The sequence below is a fragment of the Podarcis pityusensis genome (genome assembly GCF_964106645.2).
Source record: "Podarcis pityusensis genome assembly, chromosome: 15".
Lineage (NCBI taxonomy): Eukaryota > Metazoa > Chordata > Lepidosauria > Squamata > Lacertidae > Podarcis > Podarcis pityusensis.
Window position 1 is genome coordinate 16,034,780 of NC_138040.1, and position 18,704 is coordinate 16,053,483.

Genomic DNA, 18,704 nt, shown 5'->3' on the forward strand with positions numbered 1-18,704 from the left:
GCGGGTGTCACAAAACTCCATACTCTCCAACATTTCCTGTTTTCCTGCTGTGATATCTGTTTTCTGCTAATTTCTTGCCTGTTTAACGGCTATGCAGAGAGAAGACCCTGCAACCCCCACCCCCACCCCCCGCATCTAACCCTGCTCTCCAGCCTTGGTGATGACCACCAACTTGGACAGCTTTAAAATAAGATTGGCCAAATTCGTGGAGAAGAGGGCTATCAATGGCCACTAGTCATGTGTGCTATGCTCTGCCTCCGTGGTTGGAGGCAGCAATGCTTCTAAGTATTGGTTGCTTTAAGCCACAGGAGGGGAGAAGTGCTCTTGTATTTGAATCCTGCTTGTGGGTTTCCCCACAGGTATCTGGTCGGCCACTGTGACAACAGGATGCTGGATTAGATGAGTCCCCTTTGGCCTGATCCAGTAGTCTCTTCTTGCATCCTTATGTCCTTGGTCCTACCAGTGTCCCTCCCATTTCCCCCAGACTTCCAAGGATCCTGACCTGAGTCCAGACCAGAGCCGTCTTTTCCATAGGGCTTAGTGATGTGTTGCGCCACGGCGCCAGCCTCTCAGGGGCACCCCAGCAAGTGGGGGAGCTGTGCAGCTTTGCCGGAGGCCTCCCCTTTCCCTGCAAGCCTGCCAGCTGCACCCCGCCAACCATAAGGCTGGTGGACGTGCAACTTCCCTCCCAAGCCTCTGCAGGGATCGCTCTCCTCCCGAGGAGGCTTGGGAGGGAAGCTGCGCTCTCCTCCGACGGAGGCTTGGGAGGGGCGCAACTTTACTCCCAAGCCTCTGTGAGGATCGCTCTCCTGCAGCGGCATGGGGGAGATTTGCGCCCCCCCCATGGTTGGCAGTGCACAGCTATAGCCACCCCAACACTATCCGTGGTAATTTGGGGGTGCTGGGCGGATATTTGCACCCCGGCGCCACATCTGCTAAAGTCAGCCCTGGTCCAGACCTTCCCTGAGCCCCTGTGGATCAAGAGGCGACTCTCCCTCAGCTAGGAGGACACAGCTGTGGGCTGCACCCCTTCCTTCCCTGAGCCATTTGCTTACCGTGGAATGTGAGCTTTCGCGCCGCTTGGGCGCAGGCGGGACCTCAAAGTAAAAGGATTTGTGCTCCTTCAAGACTTGCTCCTCCCCGTCGCTCTCCATATCACTGAGGTGAGGGGCCCTGCCAGGTTGGTTGTCCTCGATGTCGTGAGCCACGAGGCGGAGGATCAGGTCCTGCTTGCTTTCCACATCCTTCAGGAGCTCGACCTTCGTGATGTCTGGCCTCATCAGGCTTTGGAAGGAGTTTCTGCAGACTGCCTGGAAGTGCAAGAGCAGGATGGGGGGGGGAGGACAGTACCTTTTACCTGCGAGGAGAGGCACACCCAGGAGAGCCTCAGATCACGACTTAACAATTAACAATTGACAAGCTTCGGAACGCAACCCAAGTTACAAAAACCCGCACATGATATTGAAAGTGTTTTCCTATCAACAGTCTATACTAGCAACGCCATCATACAAATCTATGGTGTGACCACATTTGGAATAGTATACAAAGTTCTGGGACTTCCAGGGAGGATCATGGCGGACTGACTGTCTTCTGTTGGCAACTTGCTGACAGAGATAATTATGTAGTGATTAATGATAGCCAAGGCATAAATATTGGCTACTGAAATTCACTCTAAATATGAGAGTGAATGGGGGCTTAACGTGAAGCCTTGATTGTTCTTCCGCTTGGGGCAGGATGCCTTAAACTAGGCATGGCCAAACTTGGCCCTCCAACTGTTTTGAGACTACAGTTCCCATCATCCCTGACCACTGGTCCTGTTAGCTAGGGATGATGGGAGTTGTAGTCCCAAAACAGCTGGAGGGCCAAGTTTGGCCATGCCTGCCTTAAACCAAATCTACTTCTGCACATGCAAAGAAGCCTCCCACCCCACCCTGCCCTGCCTACCTCCTTCGGCCTCACCCCAAGGCGCCCGGCCATATCCAAAGAGGGCCTCCGTTCTTTCTTCTTGTTGGGATCCTGAAAGCCGAGGTTACTAGAGAGACTCTTCCCTGACATCGAGGCTCTCCTCAGCTCCGTGAGGCTCATGCCTATCTTTGACATGCACGTCTTTTTCAGCTTCTCTAGGGGCTCTGTCTTGATGGACAGGACGGCTAAGTGCTCCGCGACGATCTCCGGGTCGACCTTCAGCGCCTTGTGCCCGATGCAGGGGATGATTTTCACCGGCATATCGCTCTTCTGCAGCAGGGTTTCCGGATCTTCGGGCACAGTGGGCAGATCTGCCAAATCCAACTCGTCCTCGTCCTCTTCTTCGATGGAGCTGACCCGAGCATAGACTTTGCTGACAATGCGGTCCAGTTCCAGGGCACTGACGGTCTCGTTCTCTAAGTTTTCGTCACAAGGGTTGCCGCTGATGGAGCAGCTGGAGACCTCATTGATGATGATGCTGGCCACCTGCTCAGGGAAGAGGACCTTGTTGGTCGTCACGTCGTCGTATAGCTCTTGCTGGGACCCGGATTTCTCCAGGACGTTGCTGAAGACGCTGTGGACAACGTGGTCGACCTTCTCCTCGTATTGGGGGTCCAGCTCTGGCTGGTTGCTGTAGGTCACCAGGTCCATTTTGTTCTTTGACATCTTTGTCTCCACAGACGTCTTCAGCTGGCAAGCGATTTCGTTGACATCTGTCTTGGACAAAGCCTTCTTCTCTTGGACGCCCAAGTCATTCTGGGCAAGTAGGATTTTCGTGAGCAACCTGCTTAGGATCTCCTCCAGGAAAGCCACCGGCACTTGTGTGACCAGGGGCCCCTCTGTGGGTTCCATTGCCCCAATATTGCCAAGGAATTTCTCAATGATCTTGTCTGTTTCCAGCTTTATTTCCGCACTGGAGCGGGGCAACTCGTCCTCCATGTTTGTGGTCGACTGGAAATCGCGCCCGGAGATTTCACTCACCATGAAGCAGGCAACCCGGTTGACAAAGTCCTCATTCTTGTTGGTTAAGTCATCGTACATAGAGGCTTCAGAGCTGGAATGTCTGAGGATGTCAGTGTAGACGGAATCCACAACCTCCCCAACTGCCCGGCTGTCTTCTGAGCCCAAGTCCTCCAATTCATCGTGCTGCCAGACTCTCATATTCTTCTTCGAAAGAAGACTTTGCAAGGAGTTAATCATCTTTCTGCCTACCTCCTTCATTAAGGCAACACTCCTTGTATCCAAGTCATCCACAGGGAGGGCATTGAATAGTTTTGAGAGGAATTTAGCAGCCACCTCCTCTATGATGATGGATGACAACCCCTTGAGGTGGGATCGCAGTGGTGTCTCACGCTCTGCACCCTCAGGACCACCCCCATATTGTTCCTCCAGGTTTCTTTCCGCTTCCATGGCCTCCTGCTGTCGGCCGAGCTCCTCCGAAAAGTACGCCTGCATCGGGTTCCCATAAATCTCTTTCATCACCAAGTCAGTGATCCTTTCCATAAGGATCGTGCAGCCTGTCCTGATGCATTTCTCAATGGCCGATGCAGTTCCAAACTCAGGCAGAATCTGGTGGTAGACGGTGTTGGCCACTGTTTGGCTCACGACACGGTTGGGCTGCACCCTGTCAAGGTACTGGACCTCAGCATTCTTGTCCTTGGAGATCTCTGACATCACATTGCTCAGGAGCTTCATGTGAATGAAATCAAACTCTGCGCACTGTTCCTCTGCATCATCGGACGACGTCGTGGGGAGGGGAAAAATTTTGGACAAGAGGATTGCAAGAACCTCGTGTATGAACCTCTGAGACACCAGGACCGGGTTTGGTCTGTCACTGCTGACTGGGGATGGAGTGCTGCTCTTCTTCACCTCCATCAACACTTTCTTTGCCATCTCTCCCATTTCAAAAGGTTTTGAGGCCTGGCTCTGGGGTGCCCTTGGCAGCCCCTGGATCTGGTATCCTAGAATCTCTTTCTTTATCGCACTGGCCAATCTCTCCACTAACATCTGGTCGCTTTCCTTGCCTGCCCAGATAGGGGCTCCAGGAGCCCGATCTTGCAAGATGCCGCACAGAGAAGCATGGATGATTTTAGCCACGTCCGTCTTCCCCACAGATGGGAAACCCTGCCCTTTGTTGGGGAGCTGCAGGACCTTAACCGGGGACTTGGCAAACTCCTTTAAAATGGATTCCACTAGATTTCTGACGGAGGACTCCTCCTCCACAGGCACTGCCTCTTTCTTCTCCACCGGGCACACACTGGTTGTTGACGAGAGCAGCTTGCTTATCAGCCCGCTAAAAATGTCCTTCAAGAAAGTGGAGGAATAAGCACCTCCTCCATCCTCAAACTGCATCGCCTGCACCTCCCCTTCCCCAAGTTTCATGTGGTGGATCATCCAGCCAGCTGTTTTTGCAGAAAAGCTGGGGGAAGGAACCGGCGGAAGTTGACTGGGAGGTGAGTATGGCTTTTTGCGCTGGAGCGTCCAGTCATCTGCTTCTGCAGGAAAGGCAGGAGGAGGGTGAGATCCGCAGGGAGGCGAGGGCATCTTATCCTCATAGATTGTCCAGCAGTCTGGTTTTGCAGACGTGGTGGGAGGAGGAGACAAAAGTTGGCTGGGAGGAGAGTGTGGCTTAACGTAGTGGATCGTCCAGCGGTCTGTTTGTGTAGAATAGGTGGGAAGGGGAGACTTTCCAGGAGGTGAGTGTGACTTGGGAAGTGGATAGTCTGGCCTTGATTGACAGAGAAACGCTGCACTCTCTTCCTCCGTGGATTCGTAGTTTTGGTTTAGAGACCCGGGTTTGACGCAGACGGCCTTGCAGATATTGTCCATGAGGCTCTGGATACTTTTGCCTGCCTCGGGCGATGGTTTTCTTCTTGCTTTCTTCCTGGGAGGACTTCTCTTCCCTACACTGCCCAAAGGAGAATCTGGCGAACTTCCAGGGACCCATGATGGAAACATTTTGTGCATTATCTTAAGGAACATCTCTCCAAACATGGAGCCAGAGGGTGTGGTGTCTGGGAGGATGGTCTCCACTCGATCAAGGATTGTCTCAGCTTCCAGAAACAAGAACAGGTACGGGGAAGTATCCCCAGTAAACAAAGGCATCAGCTGGTATGCACAGATTTCTCTGATTATTAGTGGAGCTAGCTTTTCTGCTAATGAATGTCCTTCATTTTGGAAAGCTTTAAAAATCTCACACTCCGATCCAAGCTGCTCCAACAACTTCTCATAGATGCAGTTGCTTATCTGAATCACTTCTTCAGGAACAATCTTTGGGAGAGGGAGGTCTCCCTCTGCACCATGAATGACCTTGACTTCTGATCTTTTGAACTCGCACACTAAAGCATTGACTAGCCTGGTAACTAGATCCCTCATCTCAGACTCTGATAAACAGCAGTCTTTGGAATATGCCAAAAAGTTTGGGGAGGACAAGATTTTGCAAAAGAAAGCCACAACAACATCCTCTAAAAAGGCTGCAGAGTAGATCCGCTGAGAAACTGGCTTCTTTTCCTTCTGCAATTTAGCACATTCGCGGGTGGCAGAATCACTGCTGTCTAAAAACGGGTGGAGGTGGAAATTCAAAATCTCCCTTATGAGCAAATTGGCAACTTCACGGAGGGTGCTGTTCCCTCGGACCTTGAGAGTACTCTGAAGCTCGCTTTGGGAGTTAGACTTCTGCAAAATCTGGTTGTAAACTGAACAGGCGATGTCCTCTTTGGTCTCTTCGTCCATCTCTGGAGTTTGCCCTGAGGTGTTTCCCAGCAGGATTTGATGTGCCAGAATCTCTGCAATGACATAATGTTTCAGGTTGGCGACCATCTCGGCGAAATCTGTCTCTGAGAAGTCAACCTGGTTGCCGACGCAAGCGCTGATGCTCTCTGGAGTGGGGAATATTCTCTCCAAGAGCTGGTTGAGCATGTCCTCCAGGAGAATGAAAGGGAAGACCGTCATGCAGGAGCTTAGGGAGTCTCCGGCAGAAGGGTCCACATAAGAGGGCACCTCAGCGGATGTCGTAGACTGGAGGTGGTACTTAAACATTTCGTTGATAATGAAGCAAGCTATCTGAGTGACGTACAAGTTCCGCAGGCTCTCTTTGTCTTGTGGGAAAGGCTGCTGCAACATCACTTCGTGCAAGACGTCGCAGTAGATAGAGTCCACCATGCACGCGATGGCTTCTTCTGAAATGCCAGCTTCTCCCCTGTTGCCGTAAGTGCTGATCCAGATGGCCTGCTTCAGAACAATGTCCAGGATGTCTTTCTTCAGCTGTGCAATTGTACTGCTCATTTCAGAGCCAGAGCCACCTTCGCCCTGCCCTAGGCATGCAGTGCTACTAGAAGGAGATGGGAAGATCTGCAAGAGCAGCCTGTCAACGATGGCCTCCAGGATTGGGTAGCAGAGCACGGTGGAGTAGGGTGGTGAAGCATTGGCTCCAGGGACACCCTGGTCCACCACCAGTATCTCATGGATGAGGCACTTTGCTTCTTCCACAGGAGGCGGACCTGCTGTTGACCCCAGCATGCGATCGATGGCACCTTCAAATATCATGGTGGCTGTCTGGCGGGACAACACATGCCTCTCTTCATCAGTATGTTCCTCAGGCTCCAGGTCTTGTGTGCTGTCCTTGTAGGTTCTGCCTTCTGGCAGGGAGCCCAGGGGCGGCTCCTCGGGACCCTCTTGGATGTGCAGTTGAGCTTTCGTAAGCTCCTTCGTAAGTGACTTCACCAGCTTCACAGCTGTGTCTCCAATGAAGTCCCCGGGACCACTTAGAGGGGTGTCCGAGAAAGAGTTGGAGATCCTTGATATTAGCTGAGAAATGACTTCTCCTAGGAACGAAGAAGGACTCGATGGGCCTCTCTTCCCCGCCATGCTTGCCTGCCGCAGGTCCAAGGGCTTGACGGTGGTTTTGTACACTTCGAACCTTGACATGGAGTCTCCTGCGGCTGCTCTGTCCCAGGTAGGAGACTCCTGCCTGGCTACAAAAGGCTGGACATGCTGCTGCAGGATGTCACCCACAAGGAACCCGGCAATTCGGTCAATCAGGCTTTTGCTCTTATTCTTCACGTCTCTCTGGACGGCTTCGAGGGAGCCAGATTTCTGTATGATCTTGCTGCACAGGGAATCAGTCATGTTCTGGACATCTTCCTCCGAATACTCACATTGTTCTGGGTCTTTTGTAACCTTGATTTGATGCTTCAAAAGCTTCATCTGGACATCGTTGAGCAGCTGGGTGGAGAGCTTGCTGAAGTCTGACTCCGACAGGTGCCTTTTGTCCATGGATGTGGAAGGGAAGATTTTTGACAACAGTCCAGTGATTAAATCTTTCAGGAATCCTGAAGACAGGAAGGTGCTGAATGGAGACCGGCTCTCGGTTTCCTCCTGGGTTTCAGAAACGTACTCGTGGAATGGAGTTGACGGTGTAGCCTTGGACAAGTCTCCAGAAAACAGTGGATGGAGAAGATAATCAGAGATGCCTTTTTCAACCAATCTCTTAATCTTGCCAAAGAGGGCACTCTGTCTCCCGCTGCTGAGGTCGTCTGGCAAAGCAACATCTCTTTCTTTCATCAAACTGTTGCACACAGAGTCAACCACATTCTGGACAACAATGTCCATCAAGGGGCCCATTAAACTCGGCTCATCTTCTTTCGGGACTCCGGTAACTGCAGCCTTACCAAAATGCAAGTTGATTGAACAGGCCAATTGCTTTGCAATTCTCTCCAACTCAGCTTCATGCCACCCTTTGCTTGATTCTTTCTTGTCCCTGGAAACAGGCAGAACGTTGGCTAAAACTCTGGAAACAATTTCTTCTAAGAAACGAGCTGGGAAAACTCCTCCACAGGGACCCAGGGGTTCCCCAAGGCTATCTAGAACAGTCCTGACAATGTCCTCAGACAGAGCTTCAGGGTCGGGGCATCCTGAAGAGGACTCCTCTTTAGAGACGAATCTCTGAAGATGATGGTTCGTGATTTCCTGAATTATGAAGCTGGTCATGCAGTCTATAAAATCCATATCCCGACGCTTGATGTCTTTCTGTATAGACTCTTGTGAGCCAGCCTTCTCCAGCATATACCTGTAAACAGAATTGACCATGGTCTGAATCTCCGTCTCCGAATGGGAACGGCAGGGGGCGTCCTTTTTGGCCACCCAGATTTTGTGTTTGGAAATGGACGCCATCACTTGTTTGATCATGTAGGAGCAGAGCTCATCAAAATCTGTTCCCGACACCTCCCTCTTCCCTGGCTTTCGCTTTGCACCCTCGCAGGGCGGGAAGAGTTGATTCACCATCTGGTTGACAACCCTTTCCAAATACTTCTGAGACAAGACAGTAATGTACGCTGGGGTCGGCTGCTGCCGCTTTTGGAATTTGGGGAGGCAGATGCAACATTCGACCTTCTGGATGATCTGTTCGGCCTTGATGTTTCGAAAGGCATTCCGCGGAAGCCTCCGGCAAACCACCGGCGGCAATTGGTAATCCAGAATCTCCGTCAGAATAATTTCAGATGCCCTCTCAGCCAACGACTCAATGTCCCTGCCTATGTTTCGGTCGGCAGCAAGCTGGAACCCAAACTCCCTTAAGATGGAGTCAACTATTTTGCTGACCGTTCGACTGTCCACCTGTGGGAAGTATGCCTTTTCATCGGCCCTCGTCAAGACCCCCACGCCAGCCTTTGTAAACTCTTCCACCAGGGCACTGATAAACAGAGTGTTCATCTCCTGGAGGTCGATGCAGGTGTCCCGGTTGTATTTGCTGTGCAGCGAAGAGAAGATCTTGAACAACAGCTGGCAAATGACTTCCTCCAGGAACGACGCCGAGTAAATGGTAGTGAACTCCGGGTGGAACTGCCTGTGATCCCCACGTCCCGACATGGTCACCACTTCCCTCCGGTAAGTCCTCACGTTGCAAGTAGCAGAGTGAGGCTTCCTTCTCGCATGCTTGCCGCTCGGAGCCCGGGAACTGTATGTCCTGTGCTGCATGGCCGTTTCCAGCACTGTCTTGTTCCTGTCCCGCAAGCTCTTGCGGGCCTGATGCCTCCCCGAAACGGGTGCTTTCCACTCCGGCCGTCTGCCTCTCGGCAATGAGTGGTACATGTCACTTTTCCCGCCTCGCGGGTGCTTTTTGCCAAAGCTCTGCCCCCGTCCCTTTTTGCAGGGCCCCTGTGAGAACCCCACGGCCTTCTTCGAGTAAGGTTTCCCATGCCCTGGATGATCAATGCAGTGGGAAAGCTCTGTGATCACCGGTTTCACCAGGGTATGCGCCAACATGTCGAGTGCTGACTCGTAGGAGGGCACCCCTGCCTCAGGCTCCACCCAGGGCTCCTCGCTGTACTGGATGTCGTATGTCAAAATGGTGGAGGCAGAGTCCGTCTTGTGGGCTTCCACCTCCCTGCTTGAATATTGGAAGAGCTCGCCGTCGCTGGCACTCTTCCGGATGTCACAGAACTGCTCGTCCTCTGGGAACTCGTCGAAAGCAAAGGTGCCAGTGAAATGGTCCGTCGTGATGCATTTGTCCAAGAGGGTCCGGATCAGCTTTTCGCTCACGACGTCCAGCAGGACGACCGATTTGGGCGAGAGTCCCAGGTTGCCACTGAAGATCTCATTGCCCAGCCTGTAGGCATGCGGGCACACAGACGAATAAAGGTTCTGCCTCTTAGGCATCAGGTCTGTGTCGTGATATGGCGACATGTTCTGAGCTCGGGCATCCGGGAAGTGCCCCACGAAACTGCCCTGAGGCTGACCAGGCCACATCGAGTCCAAAATGATGTGCAGGACTTTGTTGACGACCTGCTTTGCTTCGGTGGACTTCAAGCTGCGGATGAAGCTGTCGAGGTTGGAAGCGACGCAGCTGAGCCGCTGGTTCTTATGGGCAATTTGGTCCATTGCCGACAAGCAAGCCACCCCTTTGATGTCTCCGGGGCCTCGGCAGTCTCCCCTGGAAGCTCCGCAGGGACAACGAGAGGAGAAGTAGGGCTGCTGCTGGGGCAGTGCGTCCCGAGCTTTCCTTTCGCTCATGGATTTGCACCTGATTTCGATTTCCAGGCACAGCAGGTGGGCAACCTCCTTCACGAGAGGGTGGTAAACCTCATCAAAGTCCGCCAGGCAGAGGGGTGGCAGGCAGATGTACCTTGACTTCCTCGTCAGGAAGCCTTTCCTGCTGACTGTCTCCTGCAAGATGTTCCTCTCACACAAGATGCTCAGGATCCTCTCGGATATGTGGAACGCCAGCTCTTTGATGTTGACGGGAGCCGATTTGGGGCCCCTGATTCCATGCTCAGGGCAGCAAGAGTCCACCGAGCAGAACATGGAGAGGCTGGTCTCAATGCCATCGCTTCTCTCTCTGGCGCCTTGCCGGGCACAGGGGTTCAGGATGCTCCGGATGACGTTGGAGACCACCGCCTGGGTCAAGGGCTCCCAAAACACATCAAGGCAGGAGGATTGCCTCTTGCAGTGGGGCAGGTAGGTGCTCCTCCAGATCCGTTCCTGGAGCCACCTTGATTCGGATTGGATCATCTCCTGCTTCCATGCTGGGCAAGAGGCCCTGTAACCCTTCTCGTCCAAAGCATCTGGGGGAGGAAACACAGACAGGTTTACTATCACACACCTCAGAGAGCTTCTAAAGCCCTGGAAGTACCACGAACCAATTCTGGAAGTCCCAACTTGGGTGGTTTGGGGCAAAAACTGTTACTGTTAACCATTAACGGGGTTGTGTGCCCAACTAAGTTCTATGCAGAGTTAGACCCATTGAAATTAACAGCTCACCATAGCCATGGCAATCAATTCAATGAGTCTACTCTGAGTAGAATCGCGTTGGGTGAACTGGTTCTTTCTGCCTCTGGGTGGGACTTTCCTCCCTGGGAACCCGTCTCACGTAGCAGGAATGCTGCTCATCAGACGCTTATGCACATTCTCAAACACACTGGCCACAATGTCCCTGGCAATGGAGCCGATCTCTGCCTGGGAATCAGTATGGAAAAGCCCCAGAACCTCTGATCTCTTGAAGCTGCAGCAGAAGAGCCTCTCACTCAGCTCGCCCTGTGCCTTCTCCAGGGTGCAAACAGACAAGATTCCTGGTCTTCATCAGAACCTCGCTGACGATGCTCTCCGCCACTTGCAGCATTTTGAGGGTTTTGTTGATATTCGCGTTGGTCAGCAGCCGCTGCTCAAATATCTCTTTCAAGATGCCCCCAACAATATGTATTATGTATTTATTTATTTTTTAAATTCTGCACCCTGTATAAAACAGGCAAATCAGCCCAATTTACATCACAATAAGTAATGTTAAGCTTTTTACTAACTTTAAACGGTATTTCCAGCCTGCAAGGGATCCTTTCGCTGGGATTTCCACATGGCAGGGGGTTGGGATAGAGGACCCTTGGGGTTCCCTTCCAACTCTACAATCCTATGATTATATGCTGCAGAAATGTGAAGAACCGGATTTAAGACCGGGGGAAACAAGAAACCAAAAGGAACCCAAACGAACTGTTGACTCCATCCCTGTTTTCCACTGCCGCAGAGCATAAGTCAGCTCCTTGAAAGGGGCCGCCACAACATAGCCCCAAGGCTTACCTTTTGGCCGGAAGGCGATCAGCTCCTTGATGACACTCAGGACAATATGGTTGGCCAACGTCTGGATCTCGCAGAGGTCTGGGACGTGGAAGCAGGCGAGGAGTTCCAGGTCTTTATGCCTGTCCGGACTCTTGCTTTTGAAGATGTACTGATTGCTCTCCCACTTGGAAAGCAAATTACTCCCTTCCTGCATGAAGAAGCAGCTTTCCTCCGTCGTTGCCCTTTCGCTGGAATCGCTTTGCCTCTTATCCCACCGGCTGAGCAAGCCGTGCACCCCAGGCTTGGAGCCCTCCCTCAGCGGGAAAAGGTGCGTGTTCTTCTCGTAGCACAGGGACTCGCTCTCCACACCAAACTCACAGAGAAGGGTGTTGACAATTTCCTCGGCGGCGTGGCCCAGCTTCAGAGGGCAGATGGCGGAACAGCAGCCGCTCTCTGGTGCAGGGCCTCTGGCAAAGGGCTCATGCTGGTGCATGGTGCCAACCTTGCTCCGGTGCCCGGTTTTAGTGTGTCTTGGGACAGCCTCACAGTCCCCTGTTTTCTTAAACAGCTTTTCCAAAATGGTCCCCTCAGGAATGGAGCTTTGCCTGGGGAGCCAGTCGTCCTCCGGGAAATCCAGCCGGAATCTGTTGGAGACCCTGTCCTGCCTCCGTCTTCCAGAAGGCCTCACCCTGGGGGCCGACAGGCAACCAGGCAAGCACTGGTGCCTCTCTGGCCCCACGTGAGCATCCCACTCCGAATACCTGAAGACGGAAGGGAATTTGGAGGGCGTCTCCTCCTGCACCTCGGCCTCTTCTTCTGAATAGATCACCATCCCGGGGACGTTGATCGGGGGGAAGCTATCCCTCGTGTCTATCCTCCTGATTTTCTTGGACGTAGTTTTCACATTGCCTGGCGACGCGGCGAGATCCTGAAAGAGGGTTTTGTCCTTGCCAAAGGCTTGCCCCGACATCTCCAGCTGCAGGTTTTCCACCATCAGCTCGGACGTGATCTCGGTCAGGCTCTCGTTGCAGCGGTCAAGCATGACGCTGATGGTCTCGCTGAGGACAAGACTCTCCGAGGAGCTGCAGAACAGGGTGGCTTCCTTCTGGGTGAGCTCCCGGTCCAAGGTGTGCTTGATAATTTCCAGGACACTGCTGACGGCGTTGTTGGCGTAAACGTTCAACTCGGCATGGAGCATCTGCACCTGCCGGATGGCTGTCTCAATGCACTCCTTGGTGACAGCACTGCCCAGCCTGGAGAAGTCCAGGAAGTTATGGGTCGAGCCCAAAGTTGGCAGCCCTCCTTTCTCTTTCTCCCCCTGCAACTTGTTCCGAAAGCCATCCATTGTAGTTTCCGCCACATTCCCGACCTGGGCCGAGAGAGAATCCAAAGAGCGGGTCAACTGCGCAAACGAGAGGCTCTCCAGCGGGAATTTCACAATTTCCAAAAAGTTGCACCGGAAGTCCCGCCTGAAATGCCGGGCCACAAAGGTCTCCAGCATGAGGACGGTGCACTCCACTGTCTCCTTGGCTATCTTGTCGATTGTATCCATGGCCCCCTTCAGTGAAACATTATAGAAAGGAAAATCGGGTTGGGTGAACCGGTTCTTTCGGCCTTTGGGTGGGATTTTCCTCCCCGGGAACCCGTCTGACGTAGCAGGAATGCTGCTCATCAGACACTTATGCACATTCTCAAACACACTGGCCACAATGTCCCTGGCAACTGAGCCGATCTCGGCCTGGGAATCACTGTGGAAAAGCCCCGGTGCCTCCGATCTCTTGAAACTGCAGCAGAAGAGCCTCTCGTTCAGCTCTCCGTGTGTCTTCTTCAGGATGCAAACAGACGACTCAAGATCTCGGGTCCTCATTAGAACCTCGCTGACGATGCTCTCCGCCACTTGCAGCATTTTGAGGGTTTCGTTGATGTTCGCGTCGGTCAGCGGCTGCTGCTCAAATATGTCTTTCAAGATGCCTTCCTTGGGGAGCACTTGCTTGAGGTAAGTCAGAAAGTCCTCGTAGAAAAGGCACTTGGGTTTACCCCGGATGTCCTTTGTGGTCGACTCAATCTGGAGATACATCTGCCCATTGTCCATCCTGAAAGACTTGGCGGTGGTGTGTTGGTGCACGTGTGAATGTGGGCCGTCAATGTGCAGGTCTTGCACAATGGAATGCACTAGATCACTCGCAAGGGAGATCTGCTCCGACGATAAGGTGTTGACCCGTAGTATTGTCCGATGGTAATCTTCGGTTTTGAAATCATCAATGATGGTTCCCAGGACTTTGCCGACGACATCCTTTGCGTACACTGTCAAGTCTGACTTGCACAAGCTCGCTCTCATCAGGGAGGTTTCGGAGTCATCGGAGAAGGCTTGGGGCCTCCCTGCCATGCCGTCACCACCATGCATTTCATACTGGAAGCCGGAGTGCCTCCTCCGCTTCTGCTGCATAGACTGTGGGAGGACCTCTTCCAAATTGGATGCGGCAAAGCAGGCGATTTTGTTTAGCACATTCTGGACCAGTTCTTCCCCGATGGTCTGTGGTGTAGGGTGGAGTTGGGAAAGGGCCAGAGTCATCTTCTGGATCTCTGATTTCCCTGTAGGGGAAGATGCCTCCACAGATGGGTCTTTTTTTCTGCCTGAGGTGTCCCCATCCCTTGAGCCAAACAGCATTTCCATGACAATGGAGTAGATCTTTGTGAACACGCTGTCCACAATTTCGCCAGCTACACTCCCGGCATTTGCCTGGGAGATGGCATCTATCACCCCATTATAGGCAGAAGACTTTGATTCGGAACCAAAGCATAAGGCCTCGGTGCGAAAAGACGGTAGGTGGCCCAACTCGCCCACAACCTTTTGGGTCACCTGATTGAGGACATCTTCGACTCCCGTCACCAGTGGGAAACCTCCTTTCTGCCCCGACGGCTGCTGCCTAAAAATCCTTTTCAGAACCCTTTTCTGAACCTCGTTTTCCGTCAGAGCTATTTGGACAGACAAAATCTTGAGCAGGTCATTCATGAGCTCATTGGCAGAGGCGTTTTCTTCATACGGGATGATGTTCTGGCAAGAAAGCATCTCCCGTTCCAGGTCCGCCTGGATGACTTTCAGGATGGTACTGGTCAGTTTCTCAGCACAGAGTCTCAAGTTGGACAGGGACTCTTGGACGACAACTTTGGCTTTGTTGCGGTGGCTGCCCGCCTTGCCCTCTCCGGCTCTCGGCTGACCATCTGTGGCCAACTCAGATTCCAGCTTCTCCTCGGCAAACAGCTCCAGCCTGTGGAAAATGTTGTCGACTAAGTATTTTGCCATCCTTTCTGGGGAACAGTCCTTCAACTCTGATAGCTGCTTGGATCCAAACTCTGCTGCCTTTCTGCCTTTTGTCAGGCCTGGAACTTTGTGGCGATCTGCTTTGTGATCCAGGAAATGGCTCCTGAGTCCGCCCTTGGCCTCTCGTCCAGCCAGCTGAGTGAGAGGCTCAACAGTCCTCTGAATAAGGTCAAAGAGGAGGCACTGGAGTCGGTCAGAGAGGGCTCCCCTTGTATTCAGAACAGTTGCAAGGCCAGAGCTTAGATCTTCAAGCACAATGTCCACCACGTCATGGGAAACCAGCGAGACGTCGGGTTTCCCCACCAAAGGAGCAGAGGGGACTTTCTTGGCGCTGAGCGTTCCTGCCTTAGAAGTCCCAGGTGTGTGAAGTTTCTCGGTGGCCAAGGGAGAAGGCGAAGCGCTTCCCACATCCAACATGACAGTCTGGTAGATTTCATTTAAAAACATCTCAACTGTGTTCTGGATTTGGGCCTGGATATCTCTTTTGTAGTCAGGGTTCTTCCTGAAAAGCTTCTCCAAAATGCTGTCTTGCCGGGGTAAGGAGCACTGCACTTCCGAAGGGGCAAAGACCATCAAAACCAGGCTGACGATCTGGCTGGCGGCGATGCTTTCGGAGAATATAACGGGAGGCATGGAAATCTTCTCCACTTCCCTGTCCAGCCCATGCTTCAGGCTCTTCAGCACCATCTTGGACACTTCCTGGGCATATGGTTTTAAGTTCGCGTGAGACGACCGCAGCGCCTTTTCCTTCCCACCTAAAACAGAACTGTTCAAAATGCCTTCTAAGCAGCTGGGCAAACCCCCACACTGATTCGCCAGCATCCGCCTGAGTTCCTGCTGGATGGCAGAGGAGAAGTCTGAACTGATGCACGTTTTGAGGTTTTTCATGTCTGAGCAAAGCTGGGATTCCACTTTGCAGGTGACAAAGGTTTCCAGCTTCGAGATAAATGTTTGCACCAGGTCGTTAGCCAGGTCTGATTTGGGTGGAAGGCGATGCTCGGGCTGGCTAGCCCTGGCTGAATCTTCTGCAGTGCTTGTGGGGCTGGTCTGTGTTTGCTCCTGGGCAGGTCTTGACTGACAAGCTGCCTCTGGTTCTCTGAAATGCACCGTCGGTGGACTTTTGCTGGCATCTCCAGGTACATTAAGAGGGAAGATGTCGGTGATAATCAGACTCGAGTGCCTGCTTCGGATGCCCTCCGCCTCAGTTTGAGTGGCGCGTGAGATCTTCTCAAACGCCGTCTTCACCAGATCGCAGGCAAAAGTGCTGACGTCTGCATCCGGGATCACAGCCTGAGCCCTGAGCTTGGCAGTGTGCCCTTTGGAGGCTGGCTGCTCTTCAGGCGGGCACCGACTGATGTCCATGTGGGCAAGAGATGGAGGAGGAGGGCCAGGGGGCCAAACCGGTTGTTCAGCCCAAATATGCTGGAACATTTCATTCAAGAGATTCCACACGGTCCGGATTATCGGAGATTGCTCTTCCTCCTTGAAGTCCTCTTCCATTTTCTGCAAGGCCTGCTCCAAGGACCACTCACCAGCTGTGGCCCATTGTCCTTTCTGCTGACCTCCGAGAGACGAGAAAATGGCGTCTTGGACGAAATGCTCCATGTCCTTTTCTGCACCTTTTGCATCAGTCCTGCCCTCTTTTTCCGCTTCAGCTGATTTGGGGCTCAGTCTGTTCCACTGCCGGGATTCCAGCCCAAAGCTTTCATACCTTACTTTATCCGGGGCCTCTTCTGTCAGCAGCACTTGCCGCTCCTTGTTGACCGATGACAAAGTTCCGTCGGGTTCCCTTTTCTCTTTTTCCTCCGCTTCCATCTCAGAATAAATGACCATGCCGGGGACATTAACGGGAGAGAACGGCTTCCTCGGCGATTTCTCACCTGACACATGTGTGGCTCCCGTTACCGTCGCAGCCTTGGGATCAGGAGAGGCTCCGCGGCTGGGAAGCTCCCCCTGCAATCTGAGGCAAGGTCTCGGTTTTGCCGCTGGATAAATACCCTGGAGTTTTTCTGTACTCAAGCTGTTGAACACGTCATTGATTAGCTGAAGCACAATCGAGCTCTCCCTGGTAGGTAGTGTCCCTTCTGGGCACATTTGCTTCTGGATGAAGTTTAAGATGCTGGCAATCATCTCTTCCACATACTGGAGGAGGTTTGTCTCTGAGGAAGCAACCGTTTTGGAAACTATCTTGCGGATGGTGTCCTTCACTAGGGCGTTGGCTGCCTCGGACTCTACCGTGTGCGGTGGGACTGATGCACAAAGCTGATTCAAAGGCATCCCGATGGCTTTAATCTTGGCACACAGTTCAAACTGGGACACTTTCGTTTGGCTCGAGGTGGCGAACACTTTCAGCTTCTCAATGATAATCTGGACAATCTCCTCTGCGATCTCATACGTCGACTCGAGGGACAGGGGCATCCGAGACCGCCAGAAGGACGGGTCAGGTGCAGAATGCTTCCCGGATGCCATGACGCACATGACTTTGCACTCAGCCATGAAGCCATCCTTGGAGATGGTCTCGAAATACTTCTTCTGAGTGATGGAGTGCAGCTTGCTGAGCACGCTTTCCACAATGTCAGCAGCCACAAAGCTGGCGATCCTGGAGACTGACCCGGCAACTGGCTGGCCTGAAGGCTGGCTGCCTAAAAGGCTTTCGGAGATGGATTCCAGGAGGTCCTCCACAGAAATGCTGACGGAGCAGCCCTGGTCCACCAGTATCATTTTGAAAACGTCATCGAGGATAATGGCCGTGATTTTGGTGAGGGGAAGTTTCAGCTCGGCAAAAATGCTCTTGAGGTCCTTCAAGCAGATGCCCTCTCTCTGGTCTATAGGGCCATGAGGAGGCGGCTTTTGTTCTCCTTCCACAAAGGAAAGCCCTTCTGTGTCTGTGGTGGTGGTGCCAGTCGTGGTAGTAGTTGTCGTATCTTTGCCAAAGAGACCCCTCGACATCATGCACTTGCGCTTGCCGTGATACAAAGCGCCTGGCTTCTCAGGGCTGTCGACGGGACCTTTCTGCATCTGGGTGATCTGGCTGTCCGATTTGGAGCTGCGCATGCTGGTGGTGGTGGACAGAAGCCCACAGTGCTTGGTCGGGGACAGAAATATGGCCGTCTTCCCTCTCTTCAGCTTCCCTTTGATGAGGTCAGTGTCCAGCGAGACCTGGGTGCTCTTGGTAAAAGAGGTGTAGGAGGACTTGGAGGAGAGCAGGGAAGCAGGCTTCCCGCTGATGGTCCGCAGGTCGCTCGAGGTGGCGGGCTTGATGCTGGTGTCCGTGAAGCTGACCTTCCTGGCAGACATGGTGGGGAGGGTCCTGTAGGTTTCATAGAGGTCCTCGTTGCAGCTGCTGCAGCTGCTGGAGTTGTCCGAGGACAGCACAGACTCTTCAGAAATGGTGTACACTCTGGTCCTGACCCGCTCTTCAAACTTGGTGAGGGCCGGGTAGAGGATGCTGGTGACGGCCGACACGACCCAGGTCATTATATTCTGGATGATGCTGTTAAGCTCCGGAGCAGAGATCTATTATGGAGAGGGAGCGGGAGAGAGACAAAAGGGGTGATTGACTTCACATGCAGAAGACACTGGCTCAGGTATGATGTTTAGGGAGGGTCCCTCAACAGAGCACCCAACATTTTGATTTTCATCCAAAAATAGTCAGGCAGGTGGGAGGCTCTGAATTTGATTGGGTGGCAAAACTGTGGGGGCATAACCCCTCCCTGTGCAATGTTTTCCCAATCAAAACTCAAGGAATTTGTAGCCAAATTTTCCATGCACATTCCTGAGTTTGATGAGTGTTTCAGCTATGCTTAGATATGCAACTTGGACGCCATTTCAAATCAAGATGGCAGACTGAACCTTTTAAAACTGCTCAGCTCATCCG

At 52.7% G+C, this 18,704-nt stretch overlaps 1 protein-coding gene across 2 annotated transcripts in view; it reads right to left on the minus strand.

Annotated features, from left to right (window-relative positions):
* The window catches only part of FSIP2 (fibrous sheath interacting protein 2), a 40,001-nt gene that overhangs the window by 7,418 nt on the left and 13,879 nt on the right, over positions 1–18,704 (minus strand). For both annotated transcript variants that reach the window (XM_080983829.1, XM_080983828.1), the window contains exons 17-19: positions 11,527–18,343; positions 1,945–10,523; positions 1,056–1,310 (exon numbers count right to left, since the gene is read on the minus strand). In XM_080983829.1, the coding sequence (XP_080839955.1) occupies positions 1,056–1,310; positions 1,945–10,523; positions 11,527–18,343 (15,651 nt within the window). The remainder of the gene's footprint in view (positions 1–1,055; positions 1,311–1,944; positions 10,524–11,526; positions 18,344–18,704) is intronic.